The sequence below is a fragment of the Lethenteron reissneri genome, chromosome 36 (assembly GCF_015708825.2).
Source record: "Lethenteron reissneri isolate LAM-NWPU_2019-01 chromosome 36, ASM1570882v1, whole genome shotgun sequence".
Classification (NCBI taxonomy): domain Eukaryota; kingdom Metazoa; phylum Chordata; class Hyperoartia; order Petromyzontiformes; family Petromyzontidae; genus Lethenteron; species Lethenteron reissneri.
The window spans coordinates 9449712-9476266 of NC_083814.1; the positions used below are offsets into that span (position 1 = coordinate 9449712).

The 26555-nt window shown below is 45.4% G+C and overlaps 1 protein-coding gene across 3 annotated transcripts in view; it reads left to right on the forward strand.

Moving 5' to 3' along the window:
• Positions 1-26555, forward strand: part of LOC133351105 (multiple epidermal growth factor-like domains protein 6) — a 117043-nt gene that overhangs the window by 48404 nt on the left and 42084 nt on the right. For all 3 annotated transcript variants that reach the window (XM_061566052.1, XM_061566054.1, XM_061566053.1), the window contains 5 exons: positions 4905-5027; positions 12883-13005; positions 21337-21474; positions 24862-24981; positions 26222-26344. In XM_061566052.1, the coding sequence (XP_061422036.1) occupies positions 4905-5027; positions 12883-13005; positions 21337-21474; positions 24862-24981; positions 26222-26344 (627 nt within the window). The remainder of the gene's footprint in view (positions 1-4904; positions 5028-12882; positions 13006-21336; positions 21475-24861; positions 24982-26221; positions 26345-26555) is intronic.

Below are 26555 nucleotides of genomic sequence, written 5' to 3' on the forward strand. Positions count from 1 at the left end.
CCTGTTAGCTCCGGATGAAGGTGTGAATGACTGGGGTATAGTGCCTGTTAGCTCCTGATGACAATATGAATGACTGGGGTATAGTGCCTGTTAGCTCCTGATGACAATATGAATGACTGGGGTATAGTGCCTGTTAGCTCCTGATGAAGGTATAAATGACTGAGGTAGAGTGCCTGTTAGCTCCTGATGAAGGTGTGAATGACTGGGGTATAGTGCCTGTTAGCTCCTGATGAAGGTGTGAATGACTGGGGTATAGTGCCTGTTAGCTCCTGATGACAGTATTAATGATTGAGGAATAGTGCCTGTTAGCTCCTGATGAAGGTGTGAATGACTGGGGTATAGTGACTGTTAGCTCCTGATGACAGTATGAATGACTGAGGTATAGTGTCCTTTAGCTCCTGATGAAGGTGTGAATGACTGAGATATAGTGCCTGTTAGCTCCTGATGACAGTATGAATGACTGAGGTATAGTGCCTGTTAGCTCCTGATTAAGGCATGAGTGACTGGGGTATAGTGCCTGTTAGCTCCTAATGACAGTATGAATGCTTGGGGTATAGTGCCTGTTAGCTCCTGATGACAGTATGAATGACTGAGGTATAGTGCCTGTTAGCTCCTGATTAAGGCATGAGTGACTGGGGTATAGTGCCTGTTAGCTCCTGATGACAGTATGAATGACTGAGGTATAGTGCCTGTTAGCTCCTGATGAAGGTGTGAATGACTGGGGTATAGTGCCTGTTAGCTCCTGATGAAGGCATGAGTGACTGGGGTATAGTGCCTGTTAGCTCCTAATGACAGTATTAATGACTGGGGTATAGTGCCTGTTAGCTCCTAATGCCAGTATTAATGACTGGGGTATAGTGCCTGTTAGTGCCTGAGAAAGGTATAAATGACTGGTGCTGATCATACTGGACCTCAAACTGGTCAGGGGTTTAACTGTGTTTCTCCCCCATACACTGTTTGCATGCGTTATACGTTGTGAATTTGAATTATACAATGTAGATGATGTTCTCTGTGTTTGGTTGATGTAAATTCTGGTCACCTGTTCCAAGATACCTGGCCAATGTGGAAGAATAGCTCCCGCTCTGTACGTGTGTATGTTGAACTTCTTTCGCACCGTACGGAGCCAACCGTGATAATCAGAGGTGTGGGGGAAGGACAGCAAACTAGACACAGAAAGCGGTTCTTAAGATATTTTTGGGTTTTTCGGTAAAGTCACGTAAATAGGTTCAAAGAAAATAACAAAATAACTAAAAACTACGACGTTTCGATCGCAACACAAGCGGTCGTAGTCTTTTGTAATTTTCCTTTAACCGATCTACGTGACTTTACCGAAAGACCCAACAAATATGAATTCCTGCAGTCACGAAAGCTTTAAGTCAAGATCAGTTCTAAAGAAACGAGTTTTCAATCGAGATGATTTTAAAGAGAATAGCTCCAGTGATTTCCTAATATCGGAAGGAAGAGCGTTCCAGACGACCGCAGCCGTCTGGAACCGTCTTTGTTCGATGACCCAATAACTATATTCTTGGCTCTTTCGGTAAAGTCACGGAGAAGGGAAATAATAAAAATACATTTTATTTTATTTTATTATTTCCCTTCTACGTGGCTTTACCGAAAAAAACGAGAATATGAATCCCTGCAGTCACGAAAGCTTTAAATCGAGACTCAATAACTGTGAAGTGCCCATATATACTGCTGAGTGGACAGAGTTGGATTGAACCAGTGACCTCTGGATGAAAGGCCAATAATGGTGGCCTTTAATCTGGCAGTGTCATGAGCAAGCAATTACAGGGCTCCACATTTTCACGTTTCCCTTATTTGTGAAAATTCTTTGAGAATATGGGCGAGCGAAAAAAATCTGTTCGGAGTGACGCTCAGAAAAATGAAGTAGTTAAGAGTGGCAGATGGGGCCAATTCATCAAAAAAGGGGCCTGAGAAAGATTGGACCCCCACTGGATCGTGGCCTCTCATTAACCCCTGCCTCCTTCAGGAATCCGAGAGGGGATGGGGCGATTTGCATTTCTCTCTTCGCCCCGAAATTTTAAAGCACAGCTTTGAGTCGTTTGACCGCTCGCGCCCAGCTGTTTGCTTGGCCATTACATGGAAAATATTTGCCAGGAAATGCTTTGTTTCATTAATGCATTATTTTTTTTCTGATGTGGTGGGGGAGGTGATGTCACCGTTCGAGCACGCTGAAGAAATGTTCACAATTGCATCCTCTCCGTGTTTTGTTTTCGTACCAAGGATATTAGCGTTAATGTGTGGAATGCCACGTAAAGAATGCATCGTGGGGAATTTTACTTTGTTTTGAAGTATGAAATAGGCAAAGATAAAGGTGCAGTCCTGAAAGTTGATCGCTTTCACCACTGCTTGCACAAGGACCTCCGCGAGAGCGAGCTCTAGAGACATCCCCCTAGAGGGGATGTTGGCCGACTCTTCCACGCTGTTCTTAGGTTTTTTTTTTCGGTAAAGTCACGTAGGTAAAAAATACAGCTATCGTGCTGTGACGGTTCCACCTGAAGACGGAAGCTTGTGTTGCCTCCGAAACGTCGTGATTTTAATTTTAATTTTATTTTTATTTTATTATTTTTTTACCTACGTGACTTTACCGGAAAAAAAACCTAAGAATATGAATCCTTGCTGTCACGAAAGCTTCAAATCTAGAATTAATACTCTTCCACGCTGGTCCGACATCCTGGCAAATGTGGAAGCACTCACACTTTACACCACCACATGCAGCCTGCCGATTGACGAACTGCAGTAAACCCGTTTCCACTGCTGGGTGGGCAGAGGCAGGGAGATTGAGTGAAAGCTTGCATCGTTGTTTCACCTGCATTGCCAGGTGATAGAAATGGCAACCTCCGGATTGCAAGTAAATTGTGCTCACCAATACACTGTGGTAGCTTCCTATTTTAATTATTTATTGTACGTAATAAAAAACCGGCAATTTATGGAAAGCGATGTAGGCACATCTAGCAATGGCCCAGTGTGCGTATAATTGCAATTGGCTTTAAAAAAACATAATAATTTATGGCCCTTTGTCAATCTACTGCTGGATGAAAGCTTACCTTTACCATGTCAGTTATGGGGGTTTTCTGACCACATCTCATCACTCTGGTCAGGACCGGTTCAGATTTAACCTGCTACTAGGCGTAAGCAGAAAGCATCCTTTATTTAACCAGGAGACACATGATACATTGCACCTTCAGATAAAGTACATTTACAATTCAACAGAACATAAAAAAAACATAAATTATAAATCTTACAAATCTCAACCAAGCTTCACAATAATTTCATGAAAAAAACAAGAATGCAGCTGACGTAGCCGCTCGTGTTAGCCGTGGCTGTGAATTGCATAGAGGTCGCAGGGTTCATAGTGTAATGTGCTAACCACTGCACCACTGCTCCATCCCAATCTTAGAATAATAATAACAACAAAACCATTTAGTTGTTCATAATGAAAACCTTCTTTAATCAAGCAAGGTTGTCTGATTAATGATCGTGCGATCGAACTCGAGATATGAATGCGGCTACTTTTGTTAAATATGGTTTTATTTTGTCTGGTGTGTAAATAATGTGTTTTCGCCACTGTGTCTGTAAGGTTGTGTAATCACGCGTGTGGATTTGTAGCCTGCGAGAGCTTGAGTGTGTCTGCATGTTCAATTAAATGTGTTAATAATAATAATGCAATTCATGCTTCCTTGGGAATTCTCATCCTTCATCTCAATTAGTTTAGAAATTCATCTTCATTAAAAAAGTATATATATATATATTTCGATTGAAAGCTTTCGTGATGCAGGGATTCATCTTCTTGGTTCTTTCGGTAAAGTCACGTAGAAGGGAAATAATAAAATAATAAAAATATAACATAATAAAATAATTCTCACGACGTTTCGGCCACAAGGCAAGCAGCCGTCCTCAGGTGAAGAACAGGTCTGTCAGACGCTGTCTTTCCAACAGACCTGTTCTTCACCTGAGGACGGCTGCTTGCGTTGTGACCGAAACGTCGTGAGAATTATTTTATTATGTTTTATTTTTATTATTTTATTATTTCCCTTCTACGTGACTTTACCGAAAGAACCAATAAGATATATATATATATTACTTAGCCCTTTAATTAATTCACCTGGAATGTGCCTGATCTCGTGAGGTCTAGGAAGCTAAGCAGGCTTTCTTTTCCCGGTGGATGATGCTTCTGTGGGTGACCGTCATACACACACAGATTGTTAGGGGCAGTGCAGCAATATCCATTATGCTCTCATGTGTTTCGGCACTTCAAATCTATGCTCTCAACTTGCATCATCCCCGTGCTGAGGAACGCGGTGAAGTATGGTCAAATAACCCCCACGGCATGGGGAGGCCCTCACCCAGCAGTGGATCATCCAAAGAATCGTCGTTCATGTGCATTGTTACAATTGACCATTGCACCTTGTGTCACTGCAAGTGTGGAGGCAGCATGCAATGCTTCGTTGCTTGGCCAATAATCTGTGAAGATGTACATCCTTAAGTTGACGTGCTATGAAGAAGGGCTGTTGCCCAAAACGTCACCGTTCACGTATCAGTTTAACACACAGTAGGCTTTCACGACCAATATCATCCATAGTCAAGTTTTTTTGGGTTAGAACGTGTAAATATGAATGTGTCGTGAAACCCCGCCCACTACCCAACACAGCCGATCAGCAGGTTTTTGTCACGTAAACAAAACGTGCCAATTCGTTTACTACTTGAGCACACCGGTGGTGTGTCGGAGAGTCAAGTGCTCGAATTCTAAATGTAGATACTGGCAGAAAGGGCTCCCACAGATATGAGCTTGTTGTTGTTGTTGTTGCTTGTGCCCAACTGCCTAAGGCAGCACCAGCGGCAGCATCACCGCATCATTTGCTTACCCCCCTCTCCCACGCCAGCGATCGACCCGTGCACCAACAAGACCGGTGGCTGCTCGCAGAAGTGCCACAACGAAGGCGGATCGGTGCGGTGCGACTGCCGTGCGGGATTCCAGCTGAATGCCGACGGGAGGACATGCGACGGTGAGTCTCGCTCACCCTCGCTCACCCCCCCCACCGTCTCCAACAGCCTGCATGTCACGGCATCTTGGAATCCCTGCCTCACTTGATACAGCAAATCTGGCTATGACGGTCCCACCTGATGACGGAGACTTGTGTTGCCTCCGAAACGTGGTGATTTTTTTATTTTTTTGTTTTTATTAATTTCAATTTCATTGATAATTGGTTTTTTACCCTTATATCTGGCAACAAAACTGACACCTATTTTTTTACAAGGAGTCATGTTTGCATAGACCACAATACCTGCAGTCATAATGAAAAAAAAAACATAACTGTGATAATGTATGCACTGTCCTTGAAGTTGATTGGTCCACACCCGAGACAGCTTTCCTTAGAGCCTAGTCTCACATGGTGTTGGACCAGATGACTTTACCGAAAAAACTAAGAGTATCGCTACCAAAGGTCAGGGGTTTCGCCGGAAACAATTGGTTGCTCGCGCCGCTGCCGGCAGAAGGGCTTCCACTCAAGGGAGCTGCAGAGAGTCACTCCCGGAGGGCGCTTTGGACCTCATCTTCTACGCCAGCCAGAGGTCGTGGAATAAGTGGTCATCAGGAACAAATATTTTTCAAATATGATTCTCATCAGGCCCCACGGGGTGAAGTGCGGTCTCCAGCTCTTGTCCACTCTTTGGCCTCTCTATGTACGCGCTATGAAAGAGGGACATTGGCCAAAGCGCCACCGATTATATATTTTATTTTCTCACACGGCCGCAGCGTTCTTGACGAATGCGTTGAGGATGTTTGGTTTGTTTGCGCGTGAGCACCACTTCCGACGGGAGCCCGATCGACTTCGCTGCGGCGCAAGCTCACGACTCATTACACAATCAACAACAAACAGATCTGTTTTCAAATATATTTCAAACCAATGACCGCGATAAATTTCAGTATATAAATGTAAAAAGTTGTGTAATGTTACGTGTCAAAATTTGGGGTGGTGGGGGGAGGGGGCATTGCGTTTAATAATGAGGAATTTTTGGCCGAGGTGAACCACTGCCTCTTATTTGTCCGTAATTATATGTGAAATGTGAGAAATTTGCTGGACTTTAAATGTTAAAGCAATCCGCAGTAGAATTGTCCTGAATTCTTTCAGCCTGGGGCTGAAAAGGGGCCGCTGTTCGGCTTGCACCGTCGATAAACAAACACCAACCCGACAGCAAATGTTCCGAGTGCTCGCACGTACGTCCACACACACACACAGTCCCCGTGTTTCTTCATCGACCGTTAGAAGTAAGTGTGGATAGTATGTATGCATGTAGAACTTCTTTCGCACCGTACGTAGCCAACCGTGCTATTCGGAGGTGTGGGGGAAGGACAACAAACTAACACAAAAAGCGATTATAAAAAAATGAGTTTTCAACCTAGCTTTAAAAGTGCGTGGCTCCAGTGGCTTCCTATATCGGAAGGAAGAGCGTTCCAGACGACCACAGAAGCGCATCTGAAAGCGCCGCGTTGTTCGAGTGTTAGTGAAAAACTGCTGCGGCGACAGGTGACAACAACCGGAGTTCGCGTGATGATGGTTTATACTCCTCGACGAAATCAGCAATGTTAGTGAGTTCCTATTAAGGCTCGCACGGCACGCAGGGTGCACAAGGGGAAAACAAACGATGGGATTTTATCGTCGTCAGAGAGGAAACCAGGAGAAAACCCACGCACGGGTAAATATATACAAATAATGATTGTTCATCTCCTGTTCGATGTTTGAGCATACTTTCACCAAGCTGACGCAGTTAAACTCTTGCTCAACAACTGTGCCACAGCCGAGTGAAGTATATAAACTACATACTCTTTGGATCTTTTGGTAAAGTCACGTAGGTGAAATTTTTAAAATAAAAATAAGAATAAATATAATCAAATTAAATCACGACGTTTCGGAAGCAACACAAGCTTCCGTCATCAGGTGGGACAACCACAGCAAAAAACTAAAAATTACAGCTCTCTTTGGCCACACAGTAATTTTGTAGTTGTTTTCTGTGGATGTCCCACCTGATGACGGAAGCTTGTGTTGCTTCCGAAGCGTCGTGAATTAATTTGATTATTTCTATTTTTATTCTTATTTTTTATTTGTATGTTTTCACCTACGTGACTTTACCGAAAGAACCAAAGAGTATGGATCCTTGCAGTCACGAAAACTTCAAATCTAAATATATAAAATACAGTACGTGAACAAAGTCACCTTTCAGTGTCGACATATTCACCTTGAACATAGTTAAATCACCCTGAATATGCCAAATCTCGTCAGATCTCGCAAGCTAAGCCGATTGGAGCCTGGTTAGCGCTCGAATGGGAGCTCACTAGGGCATGCCGGGTGTTGTAGGCACGGGACCTGGTGAGGTAGTGAGTCGATGGGGCACGATTGAGTTTTCCCCCTCGTTTGTGTGAGCTTTCACCGGGCACTCCACTATCCTCCTGCAAGACACTCATGCATTTTACCGGATAAACATCCCAATGTCGGGCCATCCTGGAAAAAAAATTCTTGAGACTCAGTGAAGCTTTCCCGGATAAATAATGGTCGTTATTATTCTAATTATGCATATAATATCCACGTCCAACCACATTTGTTTCCGGAGCGCTGATGTTAACGCACTCATTTTATGCCAAGTTGATCTACGGGAGATCCAAGATAGATTCCGTTACTTTTTGCCAAGGGCGTGCATTTGTGGACCGTGAGTAAACCCAGCAACCGCTGGGATCACAGCAACAACCACAGCCGCCATTCACCATCCAGCAGAGACGGTAACATCTTCACAGACCTTGCACCAGGCGAGACGCACTTTGATGCCACGAGAAGGTGTCGAAGATTACGCTGGCAAGGAGGTCATGGGACACACCCAGAGTTGTTACACGTTAACTGACCGAGGTGATTGGCAGATGCACCACCTGCCCTCCCCACTGCGCTGAATCGTTGAGTGTCACTTCTCAGCTCTCAGTTGTTCTTGGAGGGCGACTTGACTCCTACTGCCCAGAGCACACACACACACGCGCGCGCGCACGCCCGCGCACTTACACACACATAGCAAACATAGACTGGACAGAAGATGTCCATATACCAAGCAAAGGAAACAAGATGATTGCCATCAAAACAAATGACCTTATTCCAGTGGTTTGTGTTTTTGCCTTGAGTTTAATGGGTGCTGCGTGTTTTCACGAGTAAATAAACCGGATTTCCCCGCCCCCCTCTTTCTGCTCCTGCTGGGACATTTCAGAATAATTGAGCCCATGGATACGGTCTTACCCATTTTTATAGGATCGTTGTACCCATTAGAGAAAATAGTTGCGTACGCTTGACTAGAGGGATACAACGATACCTACTTATCTGGGGTTGGTAAAAAAAAACGAGCAGCACCTTGTGGGGCTGTACCAACAGGGAGTTATCATCAATCCACTGCTGGATGGATGCCCTCCAAAACCTTGTCGCCATCGCTCACGATCCTGCGACGAAGTCGTTCGCACCGGCTCCCGTGCGCACCGATTTCCATCGCTGCGTCTCCCCGATGGACGCGTTTTCTCCGGACGCGTTCACATCCCTTGGCGAGCACTCCAACGTAATTCTTGATCATCAGCCATCGAAAACCCTTCCAGCAACGAACCCTGCCCAAGCCCGCTCACTTCTTTTAATGAACAGTTTGAATGATGCCTTTCATCTTGCGTATGTTCTCCAATCCGCGTGTTTTTCTTGTTGCCGCCTCTTTTGTTTTGTTACATTTTCACCGTTAAAGTCCTCGGGATATAAGAACGACTCCTGGACTGAAGAAGTTACAGTATGTCAGCCCTGCAGAAAAGAAATATCTTAAAGTTTTTTTTTTAAGTTAGATTAATTCGGTCATATTTTCACGTGGGTTCCCACTCAAAATAATGAAGGCGGTGCTCAATTTTTGAGTCGGATGGTGGAAATTGAACATTCCTTTGGCAGGGCAAAGTCTCTTCACCGGTCAATAACTGTTGACTTCGAACTTGCACTCAATGTTTTTATCAACACTGGCTGGAAACCCGCACAATATTCAAGCTCGCAACTCGCAAGCCGTGCGCTCTAACCACCGTGCAAGCTGACACGTTTGAGGTTCATCACTTCCTATCTCTCATTAGTGACTCAAGCAAAACAATAATATTTATTAGATTTTTTTGTTTACTGCAAATATGCGGATAATGTACACGCGCTGGATGCTGCCACACGGTGTGACGGTTAAGACGACCGGAGGTCAACCGGTTCAAATGCCCCTCTGCGGCATTTGAATTTGAATCAAAGGGGGGGGGGGGGGCAAGTTTCGCGAATCTTCCTCACCACCTCTGTGCTACCCAGCTGTATGAATGGGTACACTCAGTGCCGAATGATCCTATTAGCGAAAGTAGCTACACATGCTACAGGCCCCGAACTTTCAAAGGGCCCCACGCTAAATGCTTTCAAGCTATCAATTCCGGTTCAGTGATTCTGCACTTGCTCTATTACTAGAGTACTATACCGCCTTCTGTCTGTATAGCAAATGAAAAAATAAAATGACTTTACTGTGCAAGGAAATAAATTGTGTTTTAATAGCTATGTTTTTATTTTATTTTATTTAGGGCCCCTTTATAACTTATGCCACAAGCCCCACACTAGCTTAGTCCGGGACTGGGTACAGCACGGTCACTCGATCGGCAGGTCACGTGTGGTGGGGTAAAGTGTGGGTACTTCCACCTCTGCCAGGATGTCTGGCCAGTGTGTAAGAGAAGGCCAAAAACACCCTCAATTTTTCAAGGACTCCCTCCAGCGGAGGCCTTTCACCAGCAGTGGCGTGGGCCAAGATATCTATAACAGAGCTGCACCCTTCTTTTTGGTTCTTTCGGTAAAGTCACGTAGAAGGGAAATAATAAAAATAATAAAAATAAAACATAATAAAATAATTCTCACGACGCTTTGGCCACAACGCAAGCAGCCGTCCTCAGGTGGAGACCAGGTCTGTCTCCCCGACAGACCTGGTCTGTCTCCCCGACAGACCTGGTCTTCACCTGAGGATGGCTGCTTGCATTGTGGCCGAAACGTCGTGAGAATTATTTTATTATGTTTTATTTTTATTATTTTATTATTTCCCTTCTACGTGACTTTACCGAAAGAACCAAGAAGATGAATCCCTGCAGTCACGAAAGCTTTAAATCGAGAGCTGCACCCCTTTGCTTCATGACATCACGTGCGGCGCGTGTGACGAACAATTCCACCGAAGCTCACCTCTACTCGAGATGAGCCCAACGCGAACGCCGACGTGCCCACATCTGCGAGTAGCCGCGAATGAAGTGGGGTGGAGGAACTGCAGAGTTCAAAGTTGGTTGGCCAAATAAATGGGATCCGCTGCAACAAAAGAAGAAAAAAACGTTCCGTCGCTTGGAACAAAACAAAAAAAAAATCGCAGCACTTGGACGAAAATGCGGATGATTTAAAAAACAGTTTGAACAATCATGTTTTCAGGGAGATGAAACGTGCCAATACAACGCCCACCACGGCACATTGCTGCATGAGCACCAGAGCCGCACATGTGCGCGGCACGCCATTCGTTACGAGGAGCCCTCGCTGCCTTCCGCGCTGAATGGGCCCCACTGTTTTCATCCACTGCTCTTCGCAATAATGTCTGGCAAGCCGGCAGACTCCCTGTTGACGAATCCCTGAAGGTCAAAACGGGTAGACAGTTTGCCTGCTTAAATAAACCACATTGGAAATTGTAGATCTGGCAGGCGCGTAGGCCAATGGATAAAATAATAAACTTTACTTAAAGTGGAGTAACGGACTTGCTGTCTTTATATTACATATTTCAATTTGCCTTCCTGTGCCTTTTCACGTGACAGGGTCGCACTCATTACACACACAAAGTGCTTGCCACAAACAAACCACAATACCCCGCTGACCTCAAGAAGGAGCATAAATCATCCTCGCAGCGGCACCTTTTTGGCTGCTGGTCATCGAAAAAAGACGGTGATCCCCGCGTCGCGCGATTTCAGATGCACTTCTGCGGCCGTCTGGAACGTTCTTCCTTCCGATATTAAGAAGCCACTGGAGAGATGCACTTTTAAATCATCGAGATTAAAACTTTAGAACTGCTTTTGTCGTTTAGTTTGTTGTCCTTCTGCCGCACATCCGATTAGCACGATTGGATACGTATGGTGTGAAAGAAGGTCAACTTACATACAGACATTTAATATATACATTTAAAAGCCTCACTGAGTCTCAACTCTGTCCCACAACATACCTGATACATTTTCACAATAGAAGGGGACGATTGCTATGCATTTCCCACTTTTTTGTGATGTTTCAAATTTGAACCATAAAGGCAGCACACGATGGCTTGCTCTTTCAAATGGTGTCATGGAGACCTCTAACGTCCACTACACTAAAGCAGATGGCACTTATTTAATAGATAATGCTCCTACTGTATTAACCAGGGCAGCCTACCGGATTCGAACCATGAACCACTAGAACAAGTGCTGAACGCGATGCCACTCGGCCACGTCAAGCAAAAAAAATGTCTGTTCTTAACATATTTCAAATAGATGTCCTCCCCGGTAATGATATCATAAACTGCTCATGTTAGCCGTGGCCAGGAATTGAATCTAGATAGGTGCGTTGCATCGCAAATTGTTCACAAAATAACTACCAGGTAAAGCCCACTGAGCAATATACAGTAGATATTTTTCAGAAGCGACCTGGCTATAACAAATGATAGCTCAACGAAGTGGCTTATCACGTGCAAATTTATATTAGCTAAATACACAGAACGCATGTTCATTGTAAATGTGGAGGGGGTAAAAAAACGGAGAACCCGTAGTAAAATCCACGTGACCACTGGGAGAACTTGCAGACTCCAAATATACAGCAGGCGTCAGGGTCGGGATCGAAAGCACGACCTCCTGTGTACCAGGCGAGGTAGTTAACATCTCGTCACTGGGGCGCCCCAGTGGGCCACATCGCGCGCGCCGTGTACGTGCACGCGACGTTTCGGGTTCGCTAAACCGCGCCGCCCCCTATGCGAGGAAGTGGGGGAGAAACGACCACGAGGCTTGCATGGCGAAATCCATTTCTGCGCGAGGGAAATTGGAAATGACCGCGCGGGAGTCTCAGAAGAAAGCGGTCCGTCTGCTCGCGCGCGAATCTGCCAAGAAGGCTCCAGGCGTGTCGTACGCGAGGTGTCAGTCCGTCACACGCCCGGGAAATAGCGAGAAGAAAAAAGTTCAGAAATTGTCGAGGGGCGATGGAGGAAGGTGGTGCTAAGGTTTCGTTTGTCCAACGCCAGTCACAGGTGAAGCTTTTTTTTTTTTTCCCCCCGCAGCTCTTTGTAGACACTCTCGCTGCCAAAGTAAACCTAATTTGAAATACTTGCTATGCAGTTTGTAAGTGCTTCTCGAAAGAAAAAAAAATGCGTTTGATTCATTGGCAAAGCTTTATACTTCGCGAAAGTGTCAATTTTCATGATTTGTTTTGAATTATAAAGAAACTTTAAACTCGCTGTCGCAGTGCCAAAACAAACATATTTGAATTACGGAATGTCAGAAATGTGTTCTCTTTTAAAACAAATAAAATCACTCAAACTTTGACATCACCATTTGTGTTCCCCGTAACCGAACGCACTCACAATTCTCACAGTTCGTTGGAAACATCTCGCATTCATCCGACTAAATTAAGGCAACCCGACAAGGCGTATCGGAGACGGACAGCGAAGCGTGCCGAAAGAGCCCATCACGAGACGCGAGCCGGACAAATTGCCGATTTCTTTCGCGTCATTTTTGTGCACGCGCCTTGAGCCGATCTTTCCCTCTCTGTCTTCTCCGCCCCCCTACCCGCCCCTCCATCTCCTCCGCAGATCTTAACGAGTGCTCGCTGGGTTTGGCGCAATGCTCGCACGTTTGTCACAACACCCGCGGATCCTTCGCCTGTTCCTGTTTCCCCGGCTATTCTCTGGGGCCCAGCAAGAAGCACTGCTATCGTGAGACACACAACTGCACCGCACCCAGCGCCGAGAAACTAGGGACTGGTGGCTCAGCGGTAGAGCAATTGGCTCGCTGTCGGAAAGGCTGCGCGTTCGGATGGACAATGGGGGGGTTGACTCAGCCCATCGACTGTTAAACTGTCGTGGTTGTTTCACACGTAGGCTTTCGCGACCAATATTATTCGTAATAAACGTTTTTGGGTGAGAACGCGTTGTTACCCATTTATAAATAACGCGATCTAATCCAAAAAGTTTATTCAATTCTGGTTGTGTCCTATAGATGGGCTCACCGTGGGAATGTGTGTATGTTGAAATTTTTTCGCATCGTACGTAGCCAACCCGTGCTCGGGACTATGTTGTCTTGGTGTGGTCCGAGACTGTTGTTGTTGTTATTATTTCTACCTTGCCCCAAGCTTGCATGTATTGTTGACAAATCTGCGGGAATTCATGTACGAGTGGCAAATTGTACTTCTACACTTAATATTTTCTATAAGTGACTTGCTCAAATTTTCTCTCTCTTGCTCTTTTATCTTCATGTTTCATTTGTTGTTATAACTTGTTGACTCCCCCTCCCCCCCCCCCCCCCCCACTTGACATCTGTAAAAAAAGATCTTCATGGCTCATCGGATTTTTCCAGTCTGAATACGGATTCTGACTAATGCAGGGCCTGTGTTTAAAAAATATACATACTCTCACCCACCATAGGAATGAGGAATTTCCACCAATGGCTCAGGGCCCGGTGGGGGGGGGGCTTGAATGTTGAAGGAACCCCCTAAAATTATTAATCGCTTTTGCAATAATGAAAATGACACCGTTGAAATTAAAATAGATGCGTTCATTGTAACTTCGAATTACATTTACAATTCACAACACCATATTTATTTTCAATCATAGAATGACAAATCACCAGGGTAAAACGGGGGCGGGGGGAACGGGGTGTTTGGCAGTGGTGGTAGGGAAGGGAGCTAAAAATACTAAGATAGGCCCCTACGATATCAGCGCCCCCTCCCTCCCACTCCCTGTGTAATATGGTTCAAGGAGACTTGGACGACGTAGTCGGAGGCACACTTATTTATTAACCACAGTTGTATCACAGGCCGAGATATACAACACTCGAAGGGGTATCGGCCCCTTCACCCGTCTAACAGGGAGATCCCTCTATCTCTATTCCGGCTAGCCTACTCCCAGGTCCTCCACTACAGGGCTAGGGGAGGCTAGCTGACCCAGCTCTGGTTAAGCTGGGATCACGGCACCCTGAGTCACCAGACTGGCTCTTAGAAGAACATCGGCTCTGGGCTCTCGGGGCCACGCCACTGGCTTGCCCTGGTCGGTCCTGAGAAGGACAGCGATCCAGGGGAGTCCCAGGGCCTATCTAGCTGGTCTTCTTGCTTTTCTGGTTTAAGCTGAACACTGAACCCCGAGCCCTCCGGCTCACCGCCTTATATAGCAATTCCCCCCCTGAGGGGTGGGGCTGTGGGGGATCCCAGCGCTGTGTTAGCCCCCCAGGCTAAACGGTGCGGACGTGGATGTAAGCATCTCCTCGCGTACGGGCGTAACCACGCCCAGTGTGTTTGTTTGCCATCCGTAACACCTCTACACCTGCACCAGGCCCCCCGCCCCCCTCAAAGGTAATCCGGATCTGATGGCACCATTCGACCATTTCACGAATTAGCTGAACTGTCACCACCTGAGATCCTCGGTTCGAATTCAGACAGCTGTCGGTGATTGCACTGGTTTTTAAATCCTTTATATTAAGTTCGCTTGCTTGCTTGCTTGCTTACGACCGTGCAAATCTTTCGGTCGTTTTTTAACCCACTTCCCGTGATCCAATCGAGCTGACATTTTCCACAGACTCGTTGTGCGAGACAATTAATTTTCGTGAAAAAACTAATTTCCAAAATTTTACACTGTTTAGGGAATTTTTTTTTAATTACCAATTGCTTAATGCTGGCAGACAATAATCTGACCCATAGGTGGCAGCCATCTCAAGCCAGAGTGACGAGAGGACTCTAGCCGCCACGCATATAAAGGATCTATAGTGAAAAACTTTGTTTTTACGGGTTAATTTTTTAAATCCTTTATAAAATCCTTTATATTAAGTACACTTGCTTGCGTGCTTGCTTGCTTACGACCGTGCAAATCTTTCGGTCGTTTTTTAACCCACTTCCCGTGATCCAATCGAGCTGACATTTTGCACACAGACTCGTTTTGCGTGACAATTTATTTTCGTGAAAAAACTTTTCCAAAATTTTCCACTTTTTAGGAAACAAATTTTTTCATATTTAATTTAAAATACCAATGTGATGAAAATGAAACTGTTACTCAAGAAAAACAGAAATGAATAATAAAATAAAACCGATGCCACGCATATAAAGGATTTATAGTGAAAAACTTTGTTTTTACGGGTTAATTTTTTTAATCCTTTATAAAATCCTTTATATTAAGTACACTTGCTTGCGTGCTTGCTTGCTTACGACCGTGCAAATCTTTCGGTCGTTTTTTAACCCACTTCCCGTGATCCAATCGAGCTGACATTTTGCACACAGACTCGTTTTGCGTGACAATTTATTTTCGTGAAAAAACTTTTCCAAAATTTTCCACTTTTTAGGAAAATTTTTTTTCATATTTAATTTAAAATACCAATGTGATGAAAATGAAACTGTTACTCAAGAAAAACAGAAATGAATAATAAAATAAAACCGATGCCACGCATATAAAGGATTTATAGTGAAAAACTTTGTTTTTACGGGTTAATTTTTCTCGGATGCCGTGAGTCGATGGTCTCGGTATAATCCACGACAACAGCACGAAAAAACAAGCTCATTATTAAATCTCTGCAAATTATATTTGATGACATTTCGGTTTTTGCTGTGAGTCACCTGGCAGAGTGGGGAGGGGAAGTGCTGCTGCTGCCTCTATGGTGTGTGTGTGTGACCAGAGGTTCATCTGATGAATCCCTGCAGTCACGAAAGCTTTACATCGAAATTTGACCAGAGGTTGCTTGAAGGAATCTCAGAGGTTGCCTCGTGATAACCACTTCTGCGGGCCGTTTTCGAACACCAAGAGCTGCAGCTGGCTTCTCTGTCTCACGGCGGGACACTGGCAGCACCCTCGCGATGAAACTGTTCAAATATATACATTCATATGTATGCTGCTGGAACGCATTGGTCCAGAAAGTCACTTGTTTGTTGTTGGATTTAACTGTAATTTTGTTTTATTGTTGCAAATGAAGGAACGCCTCTTGTCTAAATGAAGGGCATTGTCGTCAATATTATTAGCCGAATGTGTGATCCTTATTAAAAAAAATACCTCTGTGGAGGGTTCCCTTCATTAAATACAGGGCATTTTAAAAATCTACTGTTATTTAGAGTTTTGAAACAGTCTGCTACGTTCACTGGTATAGATAACAATATGTTGAGGTCAGTATTATATTTTAATAAGACATTAATAATTCAATAATGATGCCTCCGATTACGTTACAAAGGTTAAACATATTTATCCGTAATAATAACGCGAACAAGAACTTATCAAACCAACATGGTCAACCATTGGTGAAACAGCATAGCTTTAAAAGCAATAATTCATCTGCAAATGCCTGTGCAAAGTAGCATGCGAACATCCGCACACATTCCACGGGTTAGTGTAATATCACAGCAACGTTTCTGCGTGGACACATGGGTGTGTGATCGTGCCCCAGTGTTGTATAAGCCCTTCTCCGGCTGGGTTTGATAATGTGCTGAAATGTGACGTTGGGCCAAAAAAACACAAGATCCCCTCCCTCCCTCCCGTACGAACCCACAATCTGGTGTGACTGGCACACGCGATTAGGATCGCGGAGTGATCCACGGTGTGAATTTAGGGGCGTGCGAGCTAATAGCAGCCCAAATGTGTCACGTAGCGAAATGTTATCTGCGCGACGTTGACTTGACAACGTACGTGAGGTTTCGCAAACATTTATTTTTTTAAATTCTCGTTTGCTGGTTTGCCCGCTTGCTCTTTAAAGCCTCGTTCAGCCTTGTTCGAGTGTAACGGTTGCACTCATTCGTTCGCACGGTGACGGAAATCTGTTAGGCAGTGTCTCTATGGTCGTTTCGATGTCGGTGGGTGAGCCACGGTGGATCGCTTCAAGAGTAGCCTCATGGCGAACGCCTGCATCGCGTCTTCTCTTCTTTCGCGCGGCTGCTGCAGATGGAGAGCAGCAACTAACAACGTCACATTCAATCCGGATAACCCGCGTCAAGAGCAGCTGAGCGTATCGCTGCGATGTCTCCTTTGCATTTGTGGATCGGGCATTGCGTCATTATACGTCGTGCGGTCTGTTCTGGATGACCACAGTGGCACACTGGAGATTTTTTTATTATGAATTTGTGCATCAGGGATCCGCATTTTTGTGTTTCGTTTGTTGTCTTTCCCCCGCACTTCCAATCAGCACGGTTGGCTATGTACAGTGCGAAAGACGTTTAACAGATATACATCTGATGCATCGCTGCCGTAGAATGATAGGGAGATGGACCGTGGCATTCATGTGTGGTCCAAGGTCTGAGGCTGCTGACTGCAGTTGCACCATTCGTAGTCGTCCAGGTTTCAGGAGATGGCATTTGCTTGTGCTCATTGTCTGATGCCAATTGGTAAGCGGAGAACGTTTGAAGTTTGTGTTTGTGGTGCAAAACAAAGTGGTGGCCAGGCTGTGATCTGTACACGCCGTGCGACTATTCTGAACTCATGTAGAATATTTATATATATGCAAAGAGCAAATTTAAGTGCAACATTGCTACAAGGCATGATATCTCACACTTCATGATGCTTTAGATTCGTAGTGTGTCGGGCAACAGTAGATATCTGCATTCCAGAATCAGGACTATTTACAAGCAAAACAATATCACATTCTCCCATATTTATTGAAGTTAAACTCTGGCTTCCTATAAAATACGCTCACTACATCTCGTCGCAGGCCCAGATTTGTAAATGCATTCAATAAAAGCAACCGTGTTATTTACGTAAGCGACGTGACATTGAATACTTGTTTAAAACAACCGAACATCTAGCATCGGGTTGACATAAAAGATGTAACACACAAAAAAAAAATCTTGATTTGAAGCTTTCGTGACTGCAGGAATCCATACGCTTTGGTTCTATCGGTAAAGTCACCTAGTTGAAAAAATAATAGATCACGACGTTTCGATAGCAACAACGTCTTTGGACGGGTTGACATAAAAGATATAACAAACTAAAACTAAACTCGAATTGAAGCTTTCGTGACTGCAGGAATCCATACGCTTTGGTTCTTTCGGTAAAGTCACGTAGTTGAAAAAATAATAGATCACGACGTTTCGATCGCAACAAGAAGCGACCGTCTTCAAAAGGCTAAACAGAAGACGGTCACTTGTTTGTTTGCGATCGAAACGTCGTCATCTATTAAGAGTATAAAACTAAACTATGTTTTATTTCACCAGGTAAGGTCCCCTGAACTATATGGCACACCTGATGATGATTGCTTGTGTTGCAGTCGAAACGTCGTGAGAATTTTTATTGTTTTATATTAATATTATTTTATTGTTTCCCTTCTACGTGACTTTACCGAAAGAACCAAGAATATATGGCTCTTTTTCAGAGGCAACCAGGCCACAAACGATAACTCAACGAAGTGGCTTATAATGTATGAAAAAAAAATAGCAGCCAAATGAACTAATCACACTTTTGTTTCTAAATATGGAGATTTAAACAAACCGGGAGGCGAAAAAAATAAACTATTCTGTGTGCATGATTCACGTTTTAAAGATCAAGTCATGCATAGTCATAATAAAATGTGCAGGTAGGTGGTGGACAAGGCATGAGTCGTAAAAAAACGAAGTCAATAACGCGTGGAGCTTAAGTAAGGCCAGATGCTGGCCAGAACAATTGGCCTCATTCTGCGCATTTAAATTCTAAGTTCCTTCAAACAAAAAGTACAACATGTCCTACGTGACTGTTTCCGTGGATGCCAGCTGTTAGTATGATGCTATTAATAAAGGATATACCTACTCCGGAATGAATGTAACTTCAAACAATTATTTTCTTTAGTTTGTTCAAATTATTATATTGGACTAACTGACTCTGCTCGTTATTATTTTTAGGCCAACACTGCAGCCTGATTTCGTCAATAATTCTTCTGCAGTGCATTTTCATTGATTAGTACAACGACCGTGTCGTCAGTAGTCACGAGCAGGTTAATATTCTCTCCGTTAATTCGCGTCACTCTATTGCTCCCTTTTAACGCTCACGCATATGTATTCTAATGTTGCTGTGAATAGCTCGGATGAAAATATATCTCCTGCCCTAAATCGGTAATCTGTCACTCTCTCCGCATGCAATCTCGTTGAATCAGCTCCTTCCGTATAAATGGTTGTTAATCGTCTGTACGATTTCTTAAACTATTTCTTTATTTTACCGGGTAAGGCCCACTGACCTCTATAGCTGTTTTTTTCAGGAGCCAACTGGCCACAAATGATAGTCCAATGAAGTGGCTTATCACGTGGAAATGTGTACCAGCCAAATACTCTAAACGCAGGTTTCTAATTGTGGAGGGAAACCCGCGGGGGATCAGGAGAAAAATCCACGCGATCACTGTGAGAGAGAGACACGCAAACTCCAAACACGCAGGCGTCAGGATCGGGATCGAACCCACGCCCTCCTGTATATCACGCGAGGTAGTTAACATCTCATAGCCACCGTAATGAAGATGAGAGAGAGACACGCAAACTCCAAATATACAACCGGCATCAGGGTCGGGATTGAACCCACGACCTCCTGTATACCAGGCGAGGTAGTTAACATCTCCTAGCCACCGTAATGAAGATGAGAGACAGACACGCAAACTCCAAATATACAACCGGCATCAGGGTCGGGATCGAACCCACGCCCTCCTGTATACCAGGCGAGGTAGTTAACATATCCTAGCCACCGTGATGATGATGAGAGACAGACACGCAAACTCCAAATATACAGCAGCAGGCATCAGGGTCGGGATCGAACCCACGCCCTCCTGTATACCAGGCGAGATAGTTAACATATCCTAGCCACCGTGATGATGATGAGAGAGAGACACTTAAACTCCAAATATACAGCAGCAGGCATCAGGGTCGGGATCGAACCCACGCCCTCCTGTATACCAGGCGAGGTAGTTAACATCTCATAGCCACCGCGACGCTATCAAGGGGGGTCTCGCGGTTGCGCTGTAGGTCTCTCCGGTGTGTTTTCGTGTTCTTCCGCGTGTTGCTCAGTCAGTGTGAGCCGCTGAGGTCGTGCTGGGTTTTTGATTTTGTTCCCGTTGCTCCGTGCCCTCTGTGCCGTGCCCCTCCTGCTGTAATGTGGCACTGATGCCCACTTTATTGAGGGCGATATTGGCACGTAAAATGAAGATCGATTGATTGTTCAGCACTGTATTCTGACGTTTTCCTCCGCAAGCTGAAAGCTTCAATCCATTCAAGCTCCTGAAGAAGCTCCCAGCACGTGGGGCAAAACGTCGGACATCATGCCGATCACGAAAACACATCAGATAACTCATTGCTAAGATATTTTTTCATTATTATCATCATCATAAAGGGCTCCCCTTGTTCGCGGTGCCGTATCACAAGTTGGCTGTGGAAAGCGACAAACTCACAGAGGGCATTGTCAGACATTTGACGACTTCCTGAGGTCACCGGGCAGCGTGACGGATCGCTGCCTCTCAGCGATGAGCGTGAGACCTCCTGTATATTCACCGGAGGAGGAATGTATTTCCTTTAGGTGGTCTCAGTGGTTATTAATAATGGGAATGAGTGATTCATCGAGTCATTGTGGGGTTTTTTTTCTCTCTCCGAAAAATGTGGAAACCAATCGTGGTATTTTTCTGCGAAAAGTATAAAAGTATCATTGTTTCTGTTTGTTTTTTTGAGACAAAATGTATGTGATTATGAAGGTCATCCTAAGATTCTCGTTTTTTTTTACTGTGATCATAACTTTTGTAATACAGTACACATCCCACTGAGCTAAATATCTCTTTTTCAGATGCGATATAGCCACAAATAATATAAATTTGTAGCAGCCAAATACCCTAAACGCCTGTTTCTAATTGTGGGGAGATAAACCGGAGAACCCGGAGAAAAACCTACGCGACCACGGTGTAATAGAAGACCCAAACTCCAAATAAACATGCGTCAGTGTCGGGATCGAACTCCACAACCTCCTTTATACCAGGCGAGGAAGTTAACATCTCGCCCTACCTGGGTAAACAAGCCTCATGCCCTAATAATCACGATGAATTACGTGCGGGTTTTTTCTCCCCCCCCGCTGCGTATGACGCGACTTCAGGCATCGAGCTGGAGCTCATCAGCGGCTGTGAGAGAAACAATGGTGGCTGCTTCCAGCGGTGTGAGAACGCCCGTGGAGGCCCGCGATGCCACTGCCTGCAGGGATTCGTCCTGGAGAGCGACGGCAAGACGTGCACAGGTGACCCAACAGCAACGGCCGGCAGTGGCTGCGGCAGCAGCAGCAGCAGCGGCGGCGGCGGTAGAGACATCCACCATCATGCAGCCACTAGGGGTGACATATTTCACTGACAATGTAAAACAAAGGTAAGATTCTGGACTCAAATCGTGACCCCCCCCCCCCCCCCGCCGCCGCCGCCGACAGTACTGACAATTGGAGATGGCCAATGATTGCTATTGTTTGGCGGTGGGTGATATCACGGCAGGTACTTAAAGGGCACAGAGTTAGATAAAAGCGACCTGGCTGCAAATGATAGCCCAATGAAGTGGAGTATCATCTGGTGGACATTTATAGCAGCCAAATACTCTCAATGCATGTTTCTAAACGTGGAGGGAAAAACCGGAGAAAAATCCACGCGACCACGACGAGAGAGACACGCCAACTCCACGTATGCATGCATCGTCAGGTGTCGGGTTTGAACCCACGACCAGCAGGTGAGGTTGTTAACATCTCGCCACTGCATCAGGGACACAATATTGACTGTTGAGAAAGTTGAGTTGACTTGGGCAAAGACGAGTGATGGCTACGAGGGATGATGGCCTCTAGACAAAAATGGTAGCCAAAAGAAAAAGATATTGGACCCGGGAGGATGACCGTTGTGGAAACGGAGAAATGAGATCAGCGATGAGATCAGTTCCCCGTGCAGGAGTGAGATGGATTGTGGCATCGCAGAATCGTGAGGGATGGTGGTGGGGTGGGGAGGCCATCATCCATAAATAGATATATACGTATAAAAGTAATGATAACGATTATGATGTGGTGCAAACAGCCGCTACATTGTAATTGAGTAAAGTGTCACTTGTCACAGCTCGTAACATTTGAGTTTAATGCACAAGAAGACATTTTTTTACGGGTGGAAAATTATCAAATGTTGACCATTGAATGTACGGACATGTTATATAATACAGGTTTTTAAATTATGCTTACCATCCTTGATTTAAAAATAATCTACCTTCCATTATGATACATGCATTGAATCGTGTGGGTGGTTTTCTGTACTGCTCTTTTAGATTTATGAAAATTACATAAAAGACATATTATGATGTGACATTAATACTCATGAGGCAATAGATCTGTACATGCTCAATAAATATAAGGCGAAACGATACAAACCACATGGTAAAACTTAGATGCGATGTTTTATTGTCCATTCAAATCATGACCCTGAATCATGACAATTCCACAAATCATGACAATTCAACGAATTTTAAATTTGGAGCTTTCGTGACTGCAGGAATTACTCTTTGGTTCTTTCGGTAAAGTCACGTATAAAGATAAAATAATAAATTAAATAATAGGCCTCACCACAGAGACGATCTCCCTTTCTGTGCCTATGTGTCACTCTCTCTCTATGTATCTTGGTGATATCTGTCTGCTTATATGTCTGTCTATAGTTTTCTGGTTAGATTTTTGTTGCTATTGGATTGATTTGAGTCATGAGAAACGACAAATTGTTCACTGCATCAAACTCCACGGTGGCGAGATGTCAACTACCTCGCCTGGTATACAGGTGTGCGTGGGTTCAATCCCAACACCTGAGGATGCCTGCATATTTGGAGTTTGCGTGTCTCTCTCCCCGTGGTTGCGTGGATATTTCTCCAGGCCCTCCGGTTTATCTCTCCACAATTAGAAACCTGTATTTAGAGTATTTGGCTGCAAAAAATTCCAAACGATGAGCCACCTCATTGAGCCATCATTTGTGGCCAAGTTGCTTTTGAAAGAGAACTCTATAGCTCAGTGGGCCTCACCTGGTCAAATAAAAAAAATAGTTTATAGTTTTAGAGTTTACACTATGGGGACCTCATTTGCCAGTAAAAATATGATAATTGGTTCTTTACCCTTCTATCTGGCAACAAAACTGACACCTTTTTGCAAGGAGTCATGTTTGCATAGACCGCAATACCTGCAGTCATAAATACAAACAAAAGACATAACTCTGATAATGTGCACTGTCCTTGAAGTTGATTGGTCCACACCCGAGACAGCTTTCCTTCGAGCCTAGTCTCATATGGGTTGGACCAGATGACGCCAAAAGGTGCGCCTTTTGGCGTCATCTGGTCCAACCCATATGAGACTAGGCTCGAAGGAAAGCTGTCTCGGGTGTGGACCAATCAACTTCAAGGACAGTGCACATTATCAGAGTTATGTCTTTTGTTTGTATTTATGACTGCAGGTATTGCGGTCTATGCAAACATGACTCCTTGCAAAAAGGTGTCAGTTTTGTTGCCAGATAGAAGGGTAAAGAACCAATTATCAGTTTTAGAGTTTTCAATCAATCAAACACGTGCATTGAATTCACAATACACGCCGAAAGATAGTGCGTTTCCACTGCAGCGCTTTCCATAGACACTGCTAGTCGTTGGTAGAGCATCTAAAAAGAGGCTTAAAGGCATGTGTCAGAACATATGTATCTATGTACGATCATCTGCTGGGCTCATGTAAACAGCCGTCTCTGTCTTCCCACTCTCTTGAACCAAAAACACATCGCAGGAGGGCAGTCAATTCTTTTGAGATTCATAATTCTGGACAGAATGGAAAAAAAAAGCTTTCATTGCAAACGTTTCCTTGGCGGATAAAAATATGCAAGCAGTCAACGTTCTTTGTGCGACAAAACACGATAATAGCTGCACGCTGTGCACGTTTCAAATCCAACAAGATTACGAATTCTTCACAATGAAATGCACAGACTCCTTTCATCGGACGCTTGGGCAGCATGTGCGCTAAAAGTGAAACCGTTCTCCCTCCCACTCCCTTTATCCACCCCCCCCCCCCACACATCCGATGAATTGTCACGATTCCGTCTCACAAATTGATTAACAAAAATTATTCACAAAAATTACATTGTAGTGAATATATCAATTTAGATATACAACGTTATACGAATCAAAGCAACGTTGATTCTTCCACGTGTCGTTTGGTGTATCAGGTGCTAATAGTAAACCCGTCCATTTGCACTCGTGCAATTTTTGGCCCGCACATTTGGGCTGGCAGCAGAGGATACTTTCGGAGCGCCCTTTCGATGCCCCGAATTGACGTTTAACCGGCCGAGCGATGATCGACATTGAGACTCGATGTTGAGGCCACTAAATCGACAGCGCCCGTTCCTCCACGCACGCACGCTCCCACGCACGCACGCTGGCACACTCCCACGCACGCTCGCACGCATGCACGCTCGCAGGTCTCCTGCTCGTCACCGAAACAGAACAACAAGTCTCGGCATATACGGTGCAGTACATTGTGTTCGAGGAATTCACTTTGATGGCGTGGAGTGATTTAGCGCCCGGCACCGGGACAATTCAGTAACGTTGGCCTTGGCTGCTGCCTGTTTGCGTTCTTGTGCGCGCGCAGATGTGGACGAATGCGCCGCCGACAGCTGCTGTAGCCATTACTGCACAAACAACCCCGGAGGCTACGAGTGTGGCTGCCGGGCAGGCTACAGGCTCGGCATCGACGGCTGCGCGTGCGACGGTAAGATAGCGATTTCCTCAACAACAACGACAATAAAAACGGCATCTTCCATCTACCCCCCCCCAACTCCAGCCGTGCGCGCTGTGCGTGCTGGCCGCTTGCTAGGCGGGAAGGGCCTCCCGTTGGAGAGAGCTCGCGGGCAGCGAGCGTTTGGCGACGTGGCAGTCGTCGTGATTGTGTCAGCTGGCCGGTTATGTCCAAGAACGAATCTCGCAACCACGTTTAGCAATGAGACACGACGCTTAGAAACTAAACTGAACCCATTTTTTTAATTTTGCCTGGTATGGTCCACTGAGCTACGTAGCTCGTTTTCAGAAGCGACCTGGCCACAAATGATAGCTCTAGTGAAGTGGCTTATCGCTTGGAAATGTATAGCAGCCGAATACTCGAAATGCACGTTAATTTTAAATGTGGAGGAAAAAACCAGAGTAACTGGAGAAAACTCCACGCGAACACCATGGGGAGAGCATGCAAACTCCAAATATACAGGCGTCACTGTCCTGTCGGGATTGAACCCACGACCTCCTGCATAGCGGGCGAAGTAATTCACATCTCGCCACCACAGCGTTTCACTTGAGACCGTGACCAAACAAACATCAGCCCAAGATCCAAACATCAACTGTGAATCATGGTGTCTGACGTCCCGATGCTTGGTGTACTGAAGGAACTGAATGAACTCCCAACACGTAGAGCTCCAATTACATGGGGCGAAACGAAGGACATCATGCCAAGCAACACACGGCACACAACCAGAAACACATTAGAGAGATATTTATCATGCGTTTAATGTGGCCAACGGACGACAACGGGCCCCCCCCAAAGTTTCGACGCGAACGCTGAGACGAAGGATTCCGCCGACGCGTTCTCGGATCGAACCTTGCGTTCGTTTGGCTCGACAACCGTCCGGCGCTTCGCTCCGCGGATGCCGGGCGGCAACTCCGTGGCGAAGCGAGACGGTGCAAACCGCGTCGAACGACGCGCGGTAATGACCCGAAAAGCAAACGCATCCGGAGAGCCGCTCTGGCCCGCGGTTTGTCGTAGCGGTTCGCGATGACGGTCGCGCAGACGGTGCTGGGGCAGCACAGAGACGCGGGGCGCTGGAGGTAACCTCCCGCGAGAGTGGGAAAGTGGTTCTCTTCGTATGCCGGGTACTTTTCCTTCTTACTACTTTGTTGCTGTTGTAAGTGGCCCTCTCTCTCTCTCTTTCTCGTTTAACGCCGCGGCGCGCGCCGACGCTCAGACGTGGACGAGTGCCTGGCTGAGAACGGCGGCTGCGAGCAGGAGTGCGTAAACAAGGCCGGCTCCCACGAGTGTGCCTGCCAGGGCGGCTTCAAGCTGACGGACGACCGCAAGCACTGCGTCCGTGAGTTACGCGCCCCCAGTTCATCTCTCGCAAACGCTGTGGGGGCGCGGGGGGGGGGGGAGAAAGAAAAAAAACTTCAATAAGTGCACCCTTCAATAATGACAGTCGTAATAATAATGATAATAAATCCCCCTCTTCCCCACCCCTCCGCCCGCCAAATAAACTGAACGTGGTTCCGTGCAAAATAATTTGCGAACACGGTAAAGGCGGC